We start from the raw sequence: 19,249 nt of genomic DNA, 5'->3' as shown, positions 1-19,249 counted from the left end.
GCCCGGCGCGGCGGCCGGCGCGGAGGGGACGCACGGCCCGCCCGAGCCGGCCGGCGCCGTGGTGGTGGTGACGGCGCCGGCGCTCTACCGGCCCGAGCAGCGGCTCGTGCAGCGCTCGGCCTCCTTCTCCACGGAGCTGCGCAGTGGGCCGGCCGCCAGCGGGGACTCGGGGTCACCTGAGGCCGGCGGAGGGCCCCGGCCGGCCGCCACGTCCACCAAGCAGTCGCGGCCGGCCGAGGGCGGCAGTCCGGCGCGGCCCCGCAAACTCAGCCGCCTGGAGCGCCGCCTGGAGCGTCTGGACGCCTGCGTGGACGCCGTCCAGGCGCAGCTGCTCCAGCTGGAAGGCCACCTGGACGCCCGGATAGAGAGCCAGGCGAGGGAACAAGACCAGGAACAGTATGACGATGAGCATTACGAAGAGCTGGACGGAGAACGCGAGGGAAGCGGACCCGTAAACCAGCCGGAGGACCAGCACGAACACCAGCTTCGGAAGCAGTCCTCCACAGTACTGGAGGTGGACCTGTGCGCGGAGTCGGAGAGTCTGACGCCCGTGCCGCCGGCGGTGCGCGAGGATGGCCGACTGGAGACCGCGCCCGGCCGGCGGCCCCCCTCCCTGGCCAGCACCCCGTCGCCGCTGGGCCGGCCGCGCACCCTGACACCGTCTGCCTCTGAGGACGTCGAGGTGGACGGATGGCGGCTGCCGGGCCGGGTCACCCCCCAGACGCCCACCGCGCGACGGACTCCGGTACTGGAGACCGCCGGAGGACACGAGCTGCCGCCCCCGCCGCCGCCGCCGCCCCAGTCGCCGCCGCTCGGGACACCGGCGGCCGGGGAGGAGCTGCCGCCGCCGCCGGAGCTGGGGAGTCTGCCGCCGCCGCCACCGGAGCTGGAGCTGGCCGGCCTGCCGCCGCCGCCGCCGCCGTACGACGAGCCGGCGACTGGCGCGGACAGAGCTCCCTCTGACGACTGCGCGGAGCTGCCGCCGCCGCTGGAGCCGTGGACGCAGCCCCCGGTCGAGCCGCGCGCCGCCGCGCCCGAGCCGTCTCCGTCTCCGCCGCTGTCTCCGGAGACGGCGCGCACAGTGGCGGAGACGGCGGCGGCGCCCCGTCAGCGGACGGGGCCGGCCGACATCAGCGGTGACGTGTCTGCGGACCTGGACGTCAGTGGGACCGGAGACGAGGGCATGGAGCTGCAGTACGCGCACCGGGTCAGCGTGACGGAGCCGGCCGACGAGCCGGCCGAGCAGGCGAGTCACTCACTGGGGGCACTGGGACGGGCGGGACGGACGAGCAGGCGAGTCGGCGGGAGATGCGGACCGCGCGGGACGGACGAGCAGGCGAGTCAATGGGGACACACCGGTCCGGGCGGGACGGCCTAGCGACTACCTCAGAATCGGTGCATTTGTTTGATTTACCTCGATGGCTACGAACACTTGTTTTGTCGCGTAAGCCATTACATGTTCATTAATCAGCCGCAGAAATTAACTTCGTAGATACGGACTTTCCAGACTACCTAGTAGCGAAGCTAGAGAGAACGATACGGTTTTAATACCCCTTTGCCCTTTAATGCACCACTTTAATACATTACGATGACTGGCACTATGGAGGGGCTCGCTCCCAACAGAGGTCTGCATGGGATGAGTCGGTGGACCCCGATGAGGAGTATGTGGCCGCGCTGTGCCAGAACGGGTAGGTGAGGGGACAGAGCCGCGTCCGGGTGCCGGGGCCGTGGCGCCCGGTAAATGTTTACTCCCAACTGCCAGCGGCCTCATCTGGCAGCGCACGCCGGGAGATCAGGCTGCGCAGCCAACTCGAGCCGTGCTTAGGGCAGCAGTGCTTTTAGGTGTGTTCATACTATACTTCAGGTTTGTTTATTATTTGTAAATTTATTACGACCTCATTCCTTGAAAAAATAGCTCTACCGTCTTTTTATGGTCATCTATTATCCCAGTGTGTGTGAATGTGTGCCCGTTTTCAGGACGAGCCGCCGACTCATTCCGACGCCGCCGCGAGCCCGAGGGAACTGGGACGGAGTGAGACGCCGGGAGACTCGCTGGAGACTCGTCTCACAGAGGTAAGTCCCGCTCGGCTCCGGCCGGCAGGTAATGCTGTCCGCTTACATGGGACGGTAGGGGATAGACAATAGACATGGCTCCGGAGTCGGCCGAGCCAACCTACCCTCCGACATTGTCAGCGGGCCAGGACGGAAGATTGCAGAGCTCATGGTGCATGCGGCACGTGCAGCATATAAGATCCAACCCGATGACATGCCAGCTCAGTTAAAACTTGGCTGAATGCGGGGAACGGAATGAAGACAACGCTGCTGCCTGGTGGCCGAACCTCCCATTACATTGCTATCTAGTGCGGGTATCGTACCACAATGCAGTGAACAATAACCGCGCCATGTCCCGACCCTGGCCCGTCACCGCCTCCAGACGGCAGACACTGGCGCTGGCTCCGCTGTCCGGCCCGGTCACTCAGAGCGGCGTCTTTGCCCAGTTTTTACCGTCGGCCGTCGGTCGGTTTGTTTTCCCTGCTGGGCCTGGCGCAGCTGTGTGGCGTTCCGCCTGCCCAGGGCGGGCCGAGCGGCTCTCCAGCCGGGCCGGGCGGGAGGGAGCGCGGCGCCATGCCAAACCATGTGGCCGCCGGCCGGTCGATCTCGGCGTGCAGCTCCCGTCTTCCCTCTCCCCCCTCCCGGTCTGCCGTCCTCCCCCGGGTGCATCCCGCCGGAGGTCTGGAGGAGCTATTTTCGGACGGCCGGGAACGGAAGTCGCCCGAACCACGCACTGCCCTCCCAATGAGGAAAGAGCATGCAGTGAGCAGAGTTACGCATTTTTATTTTTATTTTTATTTGTTGCAACGCGGACTGTAGCACTCGGCAGTTATTTGTTTCGAACTTAGTATACACATAATGTCCATGCAGAGTTTGGTAAATTTCATATCACCCACTGACGTCCTTTGATATTTCTGACATAGATTGCAACACAGTTCAAGTTTGAACTGTGTTGTCACAGCGAATAAAAGCTGCGTTTAAATATACCTACCGCTTCGTATCGCAGATGCTCCGTATGCGCATCAAAAGCATCACTCGGATTGCAGCTCAGGCTGTTTGTAGTGTGGTGCCAGCTAGTTGTTTCGAGATGTCTGCTCCTCTCAGCGTTATCGTGAATACGCTCCATCCGCCTCTACCTTCCGGTGCGCTGCTGGGAGCCGTCCGCAGCGTTTTGCTGCCCCCCCCCCGCCCCCGCCCTCTGTACGTCCCCCCCCCCGCCCTCGGTGCGTCCCCCGCGCCGCCGGTGCAGCTGCCGCTCCGCCCCGGAGGAGTGTTGACTCTGTCCCTAGCGACGCCGACCGTGTGCGCGGCCACACCGTCCCAGCGACGCTCGTGGTCCGTGTACAGTGCAGCCGTGCGCCCGCTCAGTTCTGCGCAGCGGGGCTTTCATGGCCCGGCCGGCCGGCTCAAACTTACTCAACCGGCGCGCGGCCGTTGGTCAAATCGAACTTCAGTGAGGTGAATGCTGATCGAGCCAAAAGGGGCTTGCCCAATGCCCATGACAAGCGATAAAATCAGGTTCACTGGCTTTCTGGATGGTATGTCAGCGACACGCTCGGTTTTTGTTGCCCACCAATGTCGGCAGGCGCTTCAGTCGCCCGTTTCGCCCGTTTCCGTGTCAGCGATATGCGCTCTGTCTCACGTGACTTCGCGTGTTCGTGGAAGCCGTTTGGGACGCTCCGGGACCGGCCGGTGATCATTGGAGCTACCCCGCCAGTCGCTGTCGGCCCCGGCCCGCCGCGGCGCTCCGGACTCCGGGAATACGCTCCGAGTGCCGTCGCGCACTCCGTAAAACCGGCGGCCGGAGGAACTGGCGGCGTGCTGTCGGTGCTCGTCTCGGGAGTGCTCCGGGACGGCGAGTGGGCGGTCCCGCGGTCCGGGGAACTCCCGGGCTGCGCCGCCGGCCCCCCGGCCCGGCCCCCGTCCGGCCGGCCGGCGGATCGGTCAGCCGCTCACCGCTCGGCCAGCCGGCCTTGAGGCCGCCGACGACGCGGACTGGGGGCGGCAGCGGCGGCACGGCCAATTTGGCGGTCATGGAACTGGCACAGACAGACATACAGACATACAGACGCGCTGAATGAGTTACACGCCGCCGCCAGGCAGCAGGCCGGCTGGCACGCCAGAACCGGCCGCCAGCCGCCAGTGCAGGCCACATTCCTCCACTGTCCAGATGAGTGCGCTGTATTCATACAGCTGGCCCCTCGGCGTACTGAATGCGCTGATGTCAGAAGTTTGTCTGGCTGGTTAATTCACGAGAAAGAGCGGGACGTGTAAACGGCCCTAAACGGCCCTTAGCAGCCGGTTACATGAATATAGGGAGTAGTCGCTGTTGCCGACAAACTAGGCAAATGTCGCGCCGCCGATGCCGAGCCGAGCCGCCGCCGCGCCGCGCCTCACCCCGCCCCGCCGGTCCCGCCGCCGGGCCGGGCCGCCGCCCGCCCAGCGGCCACCTGTCGCCGCGCATAGCTTTTTCTGAGACAGAGGCAATGGGCCATATCGACGCTGCGAACGGTGGACTGGCGTCCCCCTGTGACCCTGCGACCCGGCTGACCTGTGACCTGTTCCGAATGGGGCCGACGGGGCCCTGGGCCTGGGAACTGGAAGGGTGTGTGAGGGGACGCGGCGTGCCGGCCGCCCTTTTTGTGCTCTGTGTCACGACCCCTGTATCGAGTGACATTTTGGCCGTGTATTTGAACCGATACCGGGCTCTGCTCGGTCTCACTTCACTGTTAGTCGCCGACGAGTTCACTTCGCTCTCAAACGGGGACGGCGGCGCTTTGCTGCCGCTCACGTCTAACTTTTCTAACTACTGTGTCTGTGCTGTACTGCTGCCATCTCGCCGTCTTCGGTCAATAGCGAACTCTTCTATTTAGAAGACTGTGTTTAAGTGGTGGTGGTGTGAGTGAAACCGAAGTGGCGAGTGGAGGAAAGGAGAGCGGCGCGCAGCTCACAGTTCTCACGGTGGCCGGGTCTACTCACTATTCCTATCAATCCTCTGTCATCCTACATTATATGCATGCCGCGAGGTGTGCTCCTTATGCGCTCTGAGACGGGCGCTGTTGAACGACCCAACATGCATGCCGCGAGGTGTGCACCTTATGCGCTCTGAGACGTGCGCTGTTGAACGACCCAACATGCATGCCGCGGGGTGTGCTCCTTATGCGCTCTGAGACGGGCGCTGTTGAACGACCCAACATGCATGCCGCGAGGTGTGCTCCTTGTGCGCTCTGAGACGGGCGCTGTTGAACCTTGATCCGTAAATTATTCATCCGTGTTTATTCATTTACCGATTAGATACTTCCCTTCTTCATTATTCGTTCACTGCCTCTATTAATCCTACATCCTCTCAAAATTCCCCCGGCCGCCAAACCCGAATGCTGCGAGACGTAACAAACACACATACAGTCCACACAAGAAAGCCAGAGACGTCCGCAACATTCGCTGGTCCTCCGGGCCGGATGGTATCAGTTAAGAATGTAAGAAGTCAAGAAGAGAATGTACAATAAGTCGATACTGCGCGTGAACGACCGTCCGTGACGTCGATAAGTTCTGCTCCCACCGTGTCAGTCGAATTGAGAAGCATCGTGGACCGATGGAAGACGCGATGGAGACGGAGCACCAGGAGACGACGCCTGAGAATTGCGAGCCTGCAGGGCAAGAGGAGACGGAGACGGAGAACCGGGAGACGATGCCAGAGAACTGCGACCCTGCAGGAGGAGAGGATGGAGATATCACCGCTGAACGGAAGGCATTAAAGCTTCATCGCGGTCGCAAGGCGGCCATGTTCACACGCTCGTGTAACAGGGCTGGCGCGCAAATAGCGCGGCGAGCCAGTGAAGAGGAATTGAAGAAGCGGCTCGAGACGCTGCACACAACGCTGGACGCCTTCATGGAGGCAAATGAGGAGTTCGTAGAGAAGTTGCAAGATGTGAGCGAGTTGGAAGAAGCGGAGGAGTACGCCACAAGAATAACAGCACGGCACGCCGAAACGGTCGCTAGAATTGAAGAGGCGATAACTCGTCCATCAGCGAGCCGCTCAGCGTCACGCACAGGAATGCTCCCCCTACCATCGGTGCAACTTGAGGAAGGAAGCAAAGTGTGCGGGTCTCACATATCACGAGGCTCAAAGGCTTCAGCCACTTTCAAGGAGGCTGAAATCACCGCGGAATTGAAAGCTCTCGAACTGAAGCATCTCAAAGCAAGGAAGGAAAGAGAACGAGCGATGGAAGAAGCAAGCCGAGAGATGAGAAAACAAGCAGATTTGCTGGAAGAAAGGGCTCTAGAAGAGGAGGTGGAACGTGCAGCTGTGAAGGCGCGTCTCTGGAGGGCCGCTGGCCACGAGTTGGAGTGGGAACGAAGACACGACTTTGAAGATGAGGTCGCTGTGGAAGTGGCGCCTAGTCGTCAAAACAACACCGGATGCGGCCGCGAGAAGGGAAACGAGCAAGAGCAAGAACGCGTGGTCAGTGGTTTGGGAGAGCTCCGGCGCGAGCCGCCGCCACCGAAAGCTACTAGTACCTCTCCGATGGCCGACGAGACGCCGAGAACTGCCAACCAGGACCCAACCAGCTGGGTGACAGCGTTGGGTTCCGAGCGGCGATATGACGTCCCGGGCCCATCAGCATTCGTGAAAAGTATACCACGTCTGACGCTGCCTACCTTCCGAGGCAGCCCTCAGGAGTGGCCTCGCTGGATCGGCCTATTTAAGGCGCTCGTCCACGACCAGCCGTCTCTATCGGACTCAGAGCGAATGGCTCACTTGCAGAACGCAGTAGAAGGGCCGGCAGCCCAAGCTATTGAAGGCATGCTGTTCAATGGCTGCCTCTACCTGGAAGCTCTGAGAACCCTACAAGAAAGATTTGGGAGAGAAGAAGACATCATTCAAAGTCACTTGAGGAAAATCTTCACTTCCAACCCACCAGCTCTCACGGATCTTCCAGCCATGGAAAAGTTCTACGCCATCGTTCATAACACAGTGACCGTCCTACAGAATCTTGGCTATTCAAGCGATCTGTCCAGTAGTGAGAACCTCAGGAGGGTGGTGGAGAAACTGCCGAATGAGCTGGCCCGAGAGTGGGGTCGTGAAGTGTTTCGGCTACGGCCAGAACGACCCACTCTGAAGACCTTCAGCGAATGGCTTCAGGTGCAAGTCAGCATCCTCAGCTTCTCGGCCATCCAGTCCGGGACGTCGGAGCGGAAATGTGTAGCCGGCACGCAGCGTGAAGGAGCGGTGCAGAGGACAGCGCTCGCGACTGGAGCGACTCATGAAGCTGGAGAAGTGGAGCCACGTTCACCGCCGCCCTGTCTGGTGTGCAGTGAAAAACACAGGGTGACTGACTGCCCGTCATTCAAGAAGAAAACATTGGAAGCGAGAATGGAGATGGTGTACGAGAACGGCCTTTGCTTCTCATGTCTGAGGAAGGGCCACTGGACCAGGAGATGCAGATCCTCTCGGAAATGCGGAGTGGAGGGCTGCAAGCTCACTCATCATCCAATGCTACACAGAAGCTCAGGACACGCGAGACACGATGAGGGAAGCTCAGGGGAAGAAGACTCTCCGAGTGGATCATCAACGGCTGCGGCGCCACATCGGCAAGCTAAAGGAACGGGAAGCTCGCCGTTTGTAGCAGCCTCCCTCAGCAATGAGACCGACACACTGCTGCAGGTCGTTCAGGTTCGCGTCCACGGAGCGGCCAAGTCAAAAGACGTCCTGGCGCTGCTAGATACCGGAGCTCAGACATCACTGTGCAGCGCTGATGTTCTGCAGGAGTTGGGCATCACCGGGGACCTTCGCCAGCTCTGCATCCAAAATGTGGAGGGAAGCGGAGCTCAGAAACCATCTGAACGCGTTACCCTGACGGTTAGCGCACTCGGCGATGGTGTGAAGAGAGGGTACATCGAAATCCCTGAAGCCTGGGCTGTACCATCACTGAATGTGACTGCCCCAACGGTATCTCACCGCCAACTCAGGCAATGCAAACATCTCCGTGGACTAGCATTTCCGCAGTATGATGGCGGTGAAGTGAAACTGCTGCTCGGAGGGAACGTGCTGGAAGCTGTTCTCCAACAGGAAGTACGAAAGGGTCATTCCAACCAGCCAGCAGCTATAAGAACCGGGTTTGGATGGGCACTAGCTGGTTCCATATCAGCAGTGGAGCCAAGCAGCCTGCGCCAGATTATGTTCCTGCAACGCAACGCCCAGAGCAGCGACGACGAGCTAGCAACCACCGTGAAGGACTGGTGCACGGAGGCTTTTGGGACCAAGTACGACAAGCCTGTAGAACAGTCCAGGGAGGATGAGCGTGCGCTGTCAATCCTGAAAGGCAAAACAAAAGAGCCTCCGGACAGGTATGAAACAGGCGTGCTGCGGAAGGAAGACCGGGTGGAGCTCCCCGACAACGGACGGATCGCAATGAAACGGCTCGAAGCCACGGAACGAAAACTCAAACGCAACTACGACCTGACCAGAAAGGAGCAGTGCCGTCACGTGTCAGGAACGCTGAATCCTGTAGACGACTGCTCAAGAGAGCTGGCCGCGTCTGAGCTAGCGCCAGACTGCAAGCAGCTCCGCGGGCGCGGTCTTCTGTGGCAAGATGAGAAAAACCGGCTATCAAAGCAAGACGCAAACCCGCTCAGACCAGGACAAGAGGCAGTGAAGGAAGAGAACTTCGCAGGACTCACAACCCAACGACAGCCCGTGCTACCAGACGCCATGAAGAGCTCGTGCTGGCTCAAGTTCCGTCGAGCGGCGGCCTGTGTGAGACGTTTCACTCACAACACAGCCATATGCCCCTCAGACGATGAAACGCGTTTCAGCGGACCTCTCAGTGCCCAAGAACTCAGGGATGCCGAAATCTGGATACTCAAACGAGTGCAGAGGACAAGCTATCCGGAGGAAACCCACAGTCGGGCGCTGGGGAACGAGGTACCTGGGAGGAGTGATCTGCTTCCGCTCTCACCATACCACGACGCAAGGCGAGGGAGACCATCAGTTATCCTCTCCGATAACGGCGCCAACCTCGTGGGAAGCTGTCTCGAGCTAAAGGCGGAGCTGCAAGCCATGGAAAGAGAGATCGCAGGAAAGCTCATTGTCTTCGAACTCATGGTGTGTCGTTTCGGGAACTAGCGACCCGCGGCCGGGCGCCGCGGAGACGTGCCCGTCATAGGGTTTTGGGGTTATTTTTTCACGTTTCGGTCTGAATCGTGAAAAATACTGGTCGTAGCAAATATGTTCCCTGGTTTCTGAATTTTCAGCCCACGTGGAATGCGATAGGACAAAAGTCATTTTCGTACAGACAAAACTGTGCCCGCGTTTTTTGGTCAAAGTAAAAATGTTCAGCAGCTTTTAACACGTGGGCCGCCGCAAAACAGGGTACACCGGAGGACTTACGATTCAATATCTCCTAAGCCATCACAGATAGCAAATATGTTCCCTGGATCTATGTAGATAATACTTTAGAGAACACTTCAGGCCAAAAATTGTTTCTCGACAACTTACACCCAGCCCGCGTTTTTGGCTTAAATGCAATGCAACACGGCAGCCGACCTTGAGGGCTCAGTTAGCGAGTTCATTTTTTAGCGAGCACTTCGAGCATTTCAGCGTTCGATGAAATGACATATTTTTTCAACGCAGTCGTTTCTTCATTTGCGTCTAAACGCGGCCTATATGATAATGTGACTGTATCGTCACACTAGAAGGTGTAATTCATGGTAATTTATAGGGCTAATTCTCGGCGCACAGCAGCAGACGGACACCGACTGACCCACCATCTAAAGGCAGTTTGGCGAAGCAGTATCGTGAATCACAGCCGCGAGATGTCCCTAGCGTAGAACACCGTCTGTTTGCCCAGTTTAAATACGTGATGTTTGCCCTCTGTCAACCCCTCAGTCATGGGGCTGGGGTCGCGGATGAATGGGCGACCGCCCGCCGCGCGGGGAGGGGGCTGCTCCCCTGACCCGGACCGCCACGGCATGGGGACGGTCCCGCACTTGCGTGCCTCACGTCGCCGCCTCACACCGGTCTGAATTACGCTGGTTTTGAGGAACCGCCCATTGTGGTGGTGGGTGATCCAACGCAGACCATGCCAGAACCCCACTAAGGGGGTGTCACCCGTGTCAGCTGGCTCAGACCCACGATATCCCCATACCGAAAGCGACGTTCCAAAGAGCAATATGTCTTTAGTGGGTATTATTGATGTTTACTTCGAGAATGTATGCATGCATGTAAGCACATACCTACATTGTCATAGATGTGTTAAAGTACCTACCTACTCCAACTGTACAACTTTGGCCTCTCAGCTCAAGGAATAAACTTTTTTACTTTAAAGACAGGTTTTTAGTGACTTAACACTCGCACTTACCGGGTGTTCATTAAAGGGACTATCCCACCTTCTAAAATGTTGTTAAAACCAGCTTAATTGTGCCCGACTTTATAGATTGGATGACCAGGAACACGGTTCTGGCATTTATTTTTCATTTAACATCTTAGGCTTCTCATATTCCAAACACAAACTTTCAAATATGTGACGTCACAGCCCAAAATTACCTCCTTCCCCAGGCCACATTACTGTCATAAAGCTGATTCTTTTTACTCTGTAGGCACCACAACAAAGTTGAGACCAAGTTTTAAGCGATTTTTCAACGAAAAAACCCATTTAAATCAGAATGACTAAACGAGGTGACGTCACACTAACGGTCGCTCCGTGTTGAAGATAGGGCCTTGTACAAGGCCCATTTTCAAATGAAGGGAACGAATTTCTTCAACACCAAGAGGCCGCGGGGGTTGCAACCTAGATAAATAGTGGTTTCTGAACGTCGCCGCAAACTTGGCTATCTCAACTTAAACCCCATGTTAAAGGTGGGATAGTCCCTTTAATGAATGGAATAAAGTAGGTAGGCACCAGAAAGATATATATTCATCTCACGTTATCAAATCACACAATGCATTTTCAGGAGGGCTTATCATTTATGATGACATCATCGCGATCACCACTTGCCACTTGTGTCTCCTACAGGACGTGCTCAAAGTAACACCTTCGCTGGCCGCTCGGCCACGCACGGCTTTGCCCGGCGCTGTGTGTGCCGGACCATCTTCCTCAGCTGCTCCTCGCTTATGTTCTGGCGAAGTCCTCCACGACCTTTTTCAGTTCTTTGATTGTTTCCGGCTCCGATTCCATCACGCGATCCAAAGCTTGGGTCCAGAACGAGAAATCCAGGCAGAACAGGTCGGGACTGTATGCGGGCCAGTGCAGATGGCACTTCCGCGCGAGATCGTTGAACTTCGATCGAGGAAGGCCATGACAGAATTAGGATCTTCAATACCTTTCCAATGGACATTTAAGCTCTTCGTACGCCAGCCGAGCATGAGCTGTGGCATTTTTCCGGAAGAAATCCTTGACCTGTTCCATTTCACCAGGGATCATCGGCTGGTGCCCAGAGCACACACATGGCCGTGTCGCTGCAACCATCCTAAATCTTTCCACCAAACGCTGAAAAGCATTCAGATGTGGTATTGCTGCTGGTTTTATCGGAGAGAACTTAAGGCGGAAAGCCCGCCTAACCACGGTAAGACTTTCCAACCCGGCACACTGCTCCACAACCCAACCCGCTTGTTCATAATTGAACGGCGAGTTTGTCTTGAATTGCCGATTTGGGCTCTTCGAAACCAGAGCCATTCACAAGCGTTTGGATGACACCGTGATTAAAGTTATCATGTATTAAAAAAATGATAAAGCCAATGCTTCATATTTACAAGGCAAAAAATGCGCGTGCATGATTTATTGTTATCACGTGACGTAGCTACTTTATTCCATTCATTAATGATCACCCGGTACATATAGCGGGGTCGAACGGACCCCCTCCCGGTTTTTCGCGAATAATTCGCGCAAAAAGCGGCCGATCGCGACGAAACTTTCAGTACCCTCGATTTAATCAATTTTACACATACTCTTAAAATTTAATGACCCTGATCCCAATGATCAGGGTCATTGGTCTCGAGAATTAGACCACAGGTCAAAACCTGTGGTCTAATTCTCGAGACCATGTTCGACCGGAATTGCGAATTGGCGTACGAGTATGTCGGCTGAGGCTCACATTATCCGCGCAATTTCCAATCTTTTTTTTGGTGTGGGTTTCAAGGTCCCGTGAAGGTCAGGTCAAAGTCTTTGACCTTTGATGACCTTGCTTCACTATTTCGAGTTTTACATGTTTCTAGGGTAGTTTCTGGGGCTGATTTCGAATTCCCATTTGGAGATTTATGGAATAGTTTTGGTGCCCTCGTAAGCTACGAAGCTGTCAATAGTGGTCAACACCTGCTATGGATGGCCGGCAGGTCACCTAATGGTTGACCTGACCTGACCTGACCCGACCTGGTCTAAATACATTAACCCGGCAGTTGCTGGGGTATTTCGCCACCCACCGTTTGCTGGGGGGGGGGGGGGGCGTTAAACGCCCCCAGCCGATAACTCGAGAACCAATAGGCGCAGCGAAACGCACGAGGCGGCAAACGAAAGAACGCGACAAGACGCTTCAGATGAGTACTTTAAAGTTGAATTTTGAGGTCACAGGTCGGGTCAAGGTGAGGTCAGGTCAAACACCTAAAATCGGGCTTTCAGTAGCATGGACTTCAGTACTCGCAATGGGTGCCTCTCGTCAGTAACTCTGTCAAAACGGTGCACAATTCATCATATAAGGCCTACAAGAGTGTCGGCTTCATGTAGGGGTCAGTCAAGCATAGGTCAGGGTCAAGGTCAGGTCAACCGGGTAGGCACATACCTATCCCCGAAAATCAAAACTGATATTCGCAGCCCGTGACACATGTTTTGTGCGTAATTTTGGGCGTAGAACACGAATGTGACATTCATTTTATCATATCTGTACGTGTTTGGCTCAAAAAGTTCAATTTAAGAAATGCATGTAGGTATCATGGTCGTGAAGTATAGTCACGAGAAATTGCCAAGATTTAGTTCAAGATTTTGGAAAATACGGAACGATAATCAATAATCGAAGATAGCCATTTGATTGTTCATGGTATTGGCAGTCAAATGGCGTTATGGCATGTCTGTATGTCTATTTTGTGATTTTATATGATTTTTTGAACATATGCCGTTTTTGGTCGAAAACTCAGAAATCATGACGTCACTAAAACCTCGATATCTCAAAAATTTTCCGACCGATTTTTTTTGAAACTTTGTCAATTGTCACAATAAACTTCAATCAATTCCCTACAGGTACCCAAAATTTGGCGCGCCTGCGGCGCCTCGTTTTATGCTATAGCCCCGCAAAAAGTGGGGGCGTTTAACGCCCCCCCCCCAGCAACTCGCGGGTTAACCCTCGCCAGGCGAGGGCCTTTTCCATAACACAGACGGCGAGGGGGGGGGTTGGTACGACCCCCCTCTCGCGATTGGCACCTATAGCACTTAGAAACGCCAAATTTACGGGGTAGGTGGGTCCATAGAAGATCTCGCCCCTGTGAAAGTTTGGTGACTCTAAGTCAATATTTAGGGGGGTTTTGGGGGGTATGAGTGCAATTTTTTTTTCTAAAACATGTTAAAAGTTTTTCGCTTATAACTTTTTACCTAGAAAATATAGAGCAAAAATAAAAGCACCAGTGAACTCAGGAAGTCCGTGCGCATCAAATGATATACTTTGTTACCAATTTTAGTGAACTCTGGAATTCAGTTGCCGCTAAGCTAGTCCAATTTCCCCTGACCTTGCACCGGTTTTTGTGACCTGGTGACCTGACCTGAAAAGACTGGGACTTCAAATTTTCAGAAAAGGTGCGAAAATGTTGCCCCAGAGGGAATTCCAAATTTGGCGGCGCTACGCGCCGCCGTTTTTACGTTATTTGCAAAAAACCTTAGGGGGGTGCATCAACACCCCCCCTCGTCGGGCGAGGGTTAAGACATCAAAGGTATGTGATCAAAGCTAACATGAACTACGTGTTCAGCACCCCACAAAATCCCTTTTTCAACCTCACTTTACGAACTTCCAGCAAGTCCCGATTTTCCCGATTTTTGGGTCATTGACCTGACCTGGAAGGTCAACCAGTGACATTAAATAAGACCATAAAATTGGGTATCATCGGCTTACTTTCGTTGCGGGCAACGCGCTCGTTTTTTTCTGCGAAGCTCTAGCTCCATCAGAGGCCAAACGGCAAGGAGAATCCAACGCCCCCCCCCCATATACGTTAGACGCTGGCAAACACGAATACGGGTGAGGGTTAAAACGAAGGAGAATTATACGAGTGAGCGGACCGCGCAAGCGAAGCGAAATCTTTTTAACCCTCGCCGGCACAGGCCATTTTGCGTCCTTCGACGGCACAAGGGGGGGGGGGGATCACCCGTTAAAATCACCCGTTGGAGATGTCACAGGGAAATGAAACTTGCAGGCTAGTATCCATTATCCATTATCCAATACCTTAAATGTACCCCAAAAATACCCCAATACCCCAAAAATGTTCGGCCCCCCTCGCGTTTGCCCCTGATCGAGCTAGAGCTTCGCGGAAAAAACGAGCGTGTTGCCCGTCACGAGAGGAAGCCGGTGATATCCAATTATAAGGTCCTAGGTCATCGGGCGACCTTCCAGGTGAAGTCAATGACCCGAAAATCGGGAAAATCGGGACCTGTTAGAAAGTCGTAATGTGTGGCTGCTGCGGGGTTTTCCGAGGTGCTGATCACGAATATCGTGTTAGTTTTGATCAGAGATGATGTTTCTAAGTATTTAAACCACGGGGACGGGTATTCGTAATACGTGTCAACCGCCTCTGACAGCTTTGTACTCGTAACATGTTACGGAGGCACCAACACTACTTCGTAAATGTTCAAATGGTTGCTAAATTCGAATTCAGCTACAAAAACTAGCCTAGAAACATGTAAAACTCGAAAAAGTGGACCGAGGTCACCAAAGGTCAGTGGCCTGACCTGACCTTCAGGTGACCTTGACATCCATCCAAATGCATGGGAGCAACATCAAATCACATGTTTGAACGTTCGAAACCACAAAAAGCTTGCAAAAGCGCGGCTAATGCGAGCCGGGATACGCCGAATCGCGATTCCGGCCAAACATGTCTCGGAAAGCAGGTCACAGGTCAAAGGTCATTTGGGTCAAGGTCATGAAATTTTCAGGGTAGGTGTAAAATTGATCAATGCGAGGGACTGAAAGTTTCGTCGCGATCGGCCGCTTTTTACGCGAGTTATTCGCGAAAAACCTTAGTGGATAGTTGCATACCCCCCCCCCCCCTGTGGCGGCGTCCGGCGAGGGTTAACCCTCGCCGGACGAGGGGGGGGGGGGTGCCGCCCCCCCCATAGGGTTTTTTCACGATAGCTCCAAACACGCTGGCGATAGAGAGCTGAAACATGGCATACCTGACCTTTGATTCAAGCCGGACCTTTAGACACCAACCGCATTTTTGGGTCAGGTCAGGTCACTGACCTATGACGTCATAAGTGAACCTCTGCACGGTCTTCAGATGTCGCAACTTCGCAACGCCCTCGCTGCCAGAGGAGATGTCACAGGGAAATGAAACTTGCAGGCTAGTATCCATTATCCATTATCCATTATCCATTATGTGTCTCACAACTTGTATATCTCGGATTTTTCCTTAAGGTCATATGAGGTCTGGTCATTTTCGTGATCTCACCATTATTAGTCAATGGGGAAAAATGAAAACTGCTATTCTGGCGCCGGGAACGATCTCCAAGTATCTCAAGCACACAGAATCGTGATTTGATGCACTCCTTGCAAGGTTATATGCGTCCCTTTTGCAATGTTGACCTTGAGTGACGTCATTTATGACGTCACTCAATCACTCAATCAAATTGAGCTAGCGAGTCGGGAAGGCCACCCATGGACTCAGGAAGACCTGCCGAATCGAATGATATGCAACATGACCTCTTTCGACCAACTTCGTGACCTGGGGGTGCTGACCTGACCTTTCCCTGAGGTCAACACCCCAAGTTGACCTTACCCGGACAATAAGTATATCATTCGACGCGCCTGAGCGAAACGAACACGATTCTGCCAAAATCGCGGCTCTGCGGCCGTTTTTGGCGAAGTTATTCACCAAAAACTGAACCGTAACTTGGGGCACTTAACCCGCGCCCGGCTGGGGGTCCTGGATTTCCACGCCCTGCTGGGGGGGAGGTTTGAACCCCCCCCCCTTCTAACTCGGCTCCTGGGCCACGTAGCGATACGCGGAAGGCGGCGTTCGAAAGAGCGTCAAAAATAATGAGGAAATCACTTCGGTCAATTTTTTGGTCAGGTCAAAGGTCAGGTCACCAGAGGTCATTGAAGGCAAAATTTCGCCGATTTCCAGGTCGAATGTCGACAATGTCCAAGAAGCCAACGCATAACTCGGGAACCAATAGAGCTACAGCGCCGTGGAAAAGCGCATTCGATAGCCCTATTAACGCCCTTTCTGAGTAATCTTCTCAGATTTGACCTAACGTCAACGGTTTTGCCTGCAGGGGGCAAAAACTGCAAAAATAGCCGATTTTTTCGGAAACAGTTTTTCCGCAATAACTTTTGACCCAAGCCTTGTACGAGCTTACTTTTACCGGCATCGTGTTCCTCTCATCAAGACGCATCGAATAAATGACCTCAGGTCAAGGTCATGACCTGACCGGAAAGGGTCATGTTGCATATCAGTCGATCCGTATCGTCGAGCTGAACACATCTAAGGTGTTTTCATCGCTCTAGTATGCCTCTATCAAAAGTTATTTACGAAAAACTGTTAGATACCATTCGTGACCTAAGATGACCTCAGGGCATAAACAGGGGTCACGGACACCATTTTCATGTTCAGTGTGTCTAAACCACTTGTAATTCAGTGTTTGGGAGTGTTTATAATGTCTTTCGTCCAAAAGAGGCGCATTTCAATTTTCTCCCATTGACTTATGATGGGGAGGTCGCAAAATTGACCTGACCTTAGGTCATCGATATCAAAATTCTGAGATAAACATTTTGTACATGCTATTGCTCTTAGCAATCGCTGAAAGTTTCAAAGCGATCGGTCACTTGGTGTAGCTATGACAGACATCGAAACTTTTTATGAGGTGAGGTCACTTCAAGTGACCTGGTGACCTGACCTTGAATGACCTTGGTCTGAAATTTTCACAACATGTGTAGAATTGATGTATTGGTACGCCGTTTTTGAGATATTCGCGAAAAACCACAAGGGGGGGGGGTGTTCAAACACCCCCCCCCCAGCAGGGCGCGGGTTAACCTGACCTCAGAGGTTACCGGTTGACCTAGGACCTTAAAATCGGGTACCAATCTCTGCGTCTTGTAACGGCGCACACGCCCGTTTTTTCCGCGACACGCTAGCTCCACCAGGGGCGAAACGGCGAAGGGGGTCATACCCGCCCCCCCCCCCCCCTCGGCCGGCGCGTATGTAGAAAGCCAATAGGTCCGGCGAGGGTTAAGCAGTCGAAACAAGCACTTTTGGACAACTGACATGTGAATGAGACGTGGAAAGGCAGTAAAAACAGCTGCAATGCGTTCAGTTTTACAATAGGCAATCGATTGGGATGCCACATGAGTTTTACCGGTCAGGTCATGAGCTCGACCTTAAAAAATGTGCATCTTTGGATGATGTCGAGGTCAAATTACACACCATTCTACACCATTGGACGAGAGAGACATGATGCTAGCCGAGCTGATTGTTTTTAATGCCTATGTACCCACAACAATGACAACAATGCACCGCTTGGCTACGCTTGGCTTGCGTTCCAGGACCGTAGTGACGTCACAGGAAGGGACGCGGGCGGACCGCCGCGCTGATGACCCGCCCGCTGTCAAAGGGCGGGCTGGGTTTGACGGGCGCACAATAGTGGCCGCGCGCGTGTTCCTGAAAGCGATAGCGAAGGCACGGGCGCCGGAAGGGTTGGACGCTTTGACCCTCTCCCAGACCTCCCGCTGTTAATGCCAAGGTTACTGCTACTGAGAAGGAAAATAAGTGACGGTGGTATTCACACAGGCTTTTCACCAGCCCATTAATGCCGGAATTTTTATTTTTTGATTCTTAAGTTGTCCTTAACAAATGTTAGCCACACGGGTCCCAGCAAGAAAACTGTGCAAGCTTTAAAATATTGTTCCATCGGTTCTCAAGTTATCAGCATGGGTCATAAATGACCCAACCGGCATTAGTACCTATAGTCACAAATAAGGAGTTATCACGAAAACAGATTTAGCTAGATACCTTATTGTGCATACTATATAGCGGTCTCAGACAAACTATATTAACCCGGCAGGCGGTGGGCCTACCAGCCACCTTCCGCGCGGTGGGGGGGGGGGGGGGGGGGGGGCATTTTTTTGCCTCCCCCGTATCCCCGAAACTACTGGACGGATCCGGAAAATTCAAACGGCGCTCGATATCCCTGTCAAATTTGTGGAGGGAAACCAAATTTCATTGACCTCGGGGTCACCGATGACGTCACAGGTCAGGTCAAAGATAAAATGTTTCACCGTTCACGGGGCTTCTAGGGAAAGCGCTATAACACCGAGTAAAACGCATTTTGTCGAAAATCAGCGACAGGGCGTCAGTTGCCTAGTACATATGTTGCTATTAGAGGTCACCGGTCATACCAGGTCAGGTCACAGGTGAGGTCACCAAAGGTCACCAAGGGTCACCACTCACCACATGAGCCCAACTTTACTAAGGTTATGCGATGCATGTTTTATGGCCAGTTTTTCATTTCCAACTCAATGATGTTGGTTATAAGACCATCAGGTACGGTTAAGGTCACTTTCTGGTGAAGGTCAGGTCAAGGTCAGGTCAAAAAAGGTCAAATTTCAAAGTTGATATTTTTCCATAAAATGGGTATCGATTCGATGCAGCTCGTCACGGGGAGTCTAATGGTGGTCTTTGTTTTGCACTACGAGGTCTAGAATGGCTAAAAATTGAGTTTGAAAATTTGACGTCATCAATTTTGAACGTTTTTTTCGCTATAACTTGGCCAAAAAAGAGGTATCGATCTCAAATTTGGTATGTAGATAGAAGGCGGTAGGGACTATCACACATATTCCGTTTTTTTTCGAAATTCAAAAAACTTCTTGGATTTTTTGGCTATTATATTCAAAAAATCTATTTTTTGAATTTTGGAAGTCAAAATCCAAAAAAATCGAAAAACCGAAATGGCAGTTTTGTAGTCCTTTTGATTCCACACCTTTTATGTCCGAAACATTTTTATGTATCTCT

The 19,249-nt window shown here is 53.7% G+C and overlaps 1 protein-coding gene across 1 annotated transcript in view; it reads left to right on the top strand.

Moving 5' to 3' along the window:
* The first annotated feature begins 12 nt into the window (after nt 1-12).
* LOC122364226 (titin-like) overlaps nt 13-19,249 on the top strand; it is a 94,097-nt gene continuing 74,860 nt past the window's right edge. The window contains exons 1-2 of the mRNA XM_043334415.1: nt 13-1,246; nt 1,978-2,073. Coding sequence (XP_043190350.1) covers nt 1,184-1,246; nt 1,978-2,073 — 159 coding nt within the window. The 5' untranslated portion in view covers nt 13-1,183. The remainder of the gene's footprint in view (nt 1,247-1,977; nt 2,074-19,249) is intronic.

Source organism: Amphibalanus amphitrite, unplaced genomic scaffold, assembly GCF_019059575.1.
Source record: "Amphibalanus amphitrite isolate SeventyFive unplaced genomic scaffold, NRLGWU_Aamphi_draft 000662F_arrow, whole genome shotgun sequence".
NCBI classification, from domain to species: Eukaryota; Metazoa; Arthropoda; class Thecostraca; order Balanomorpha; family Balanidae; genus Amphibalanus; species Amphibalanus amphitrite.
The sequence above is the reverse complement of the archived record's forward strand: the minus strand, read 5'-3'. Positions and strand labels throughout refer to the sequence as shown.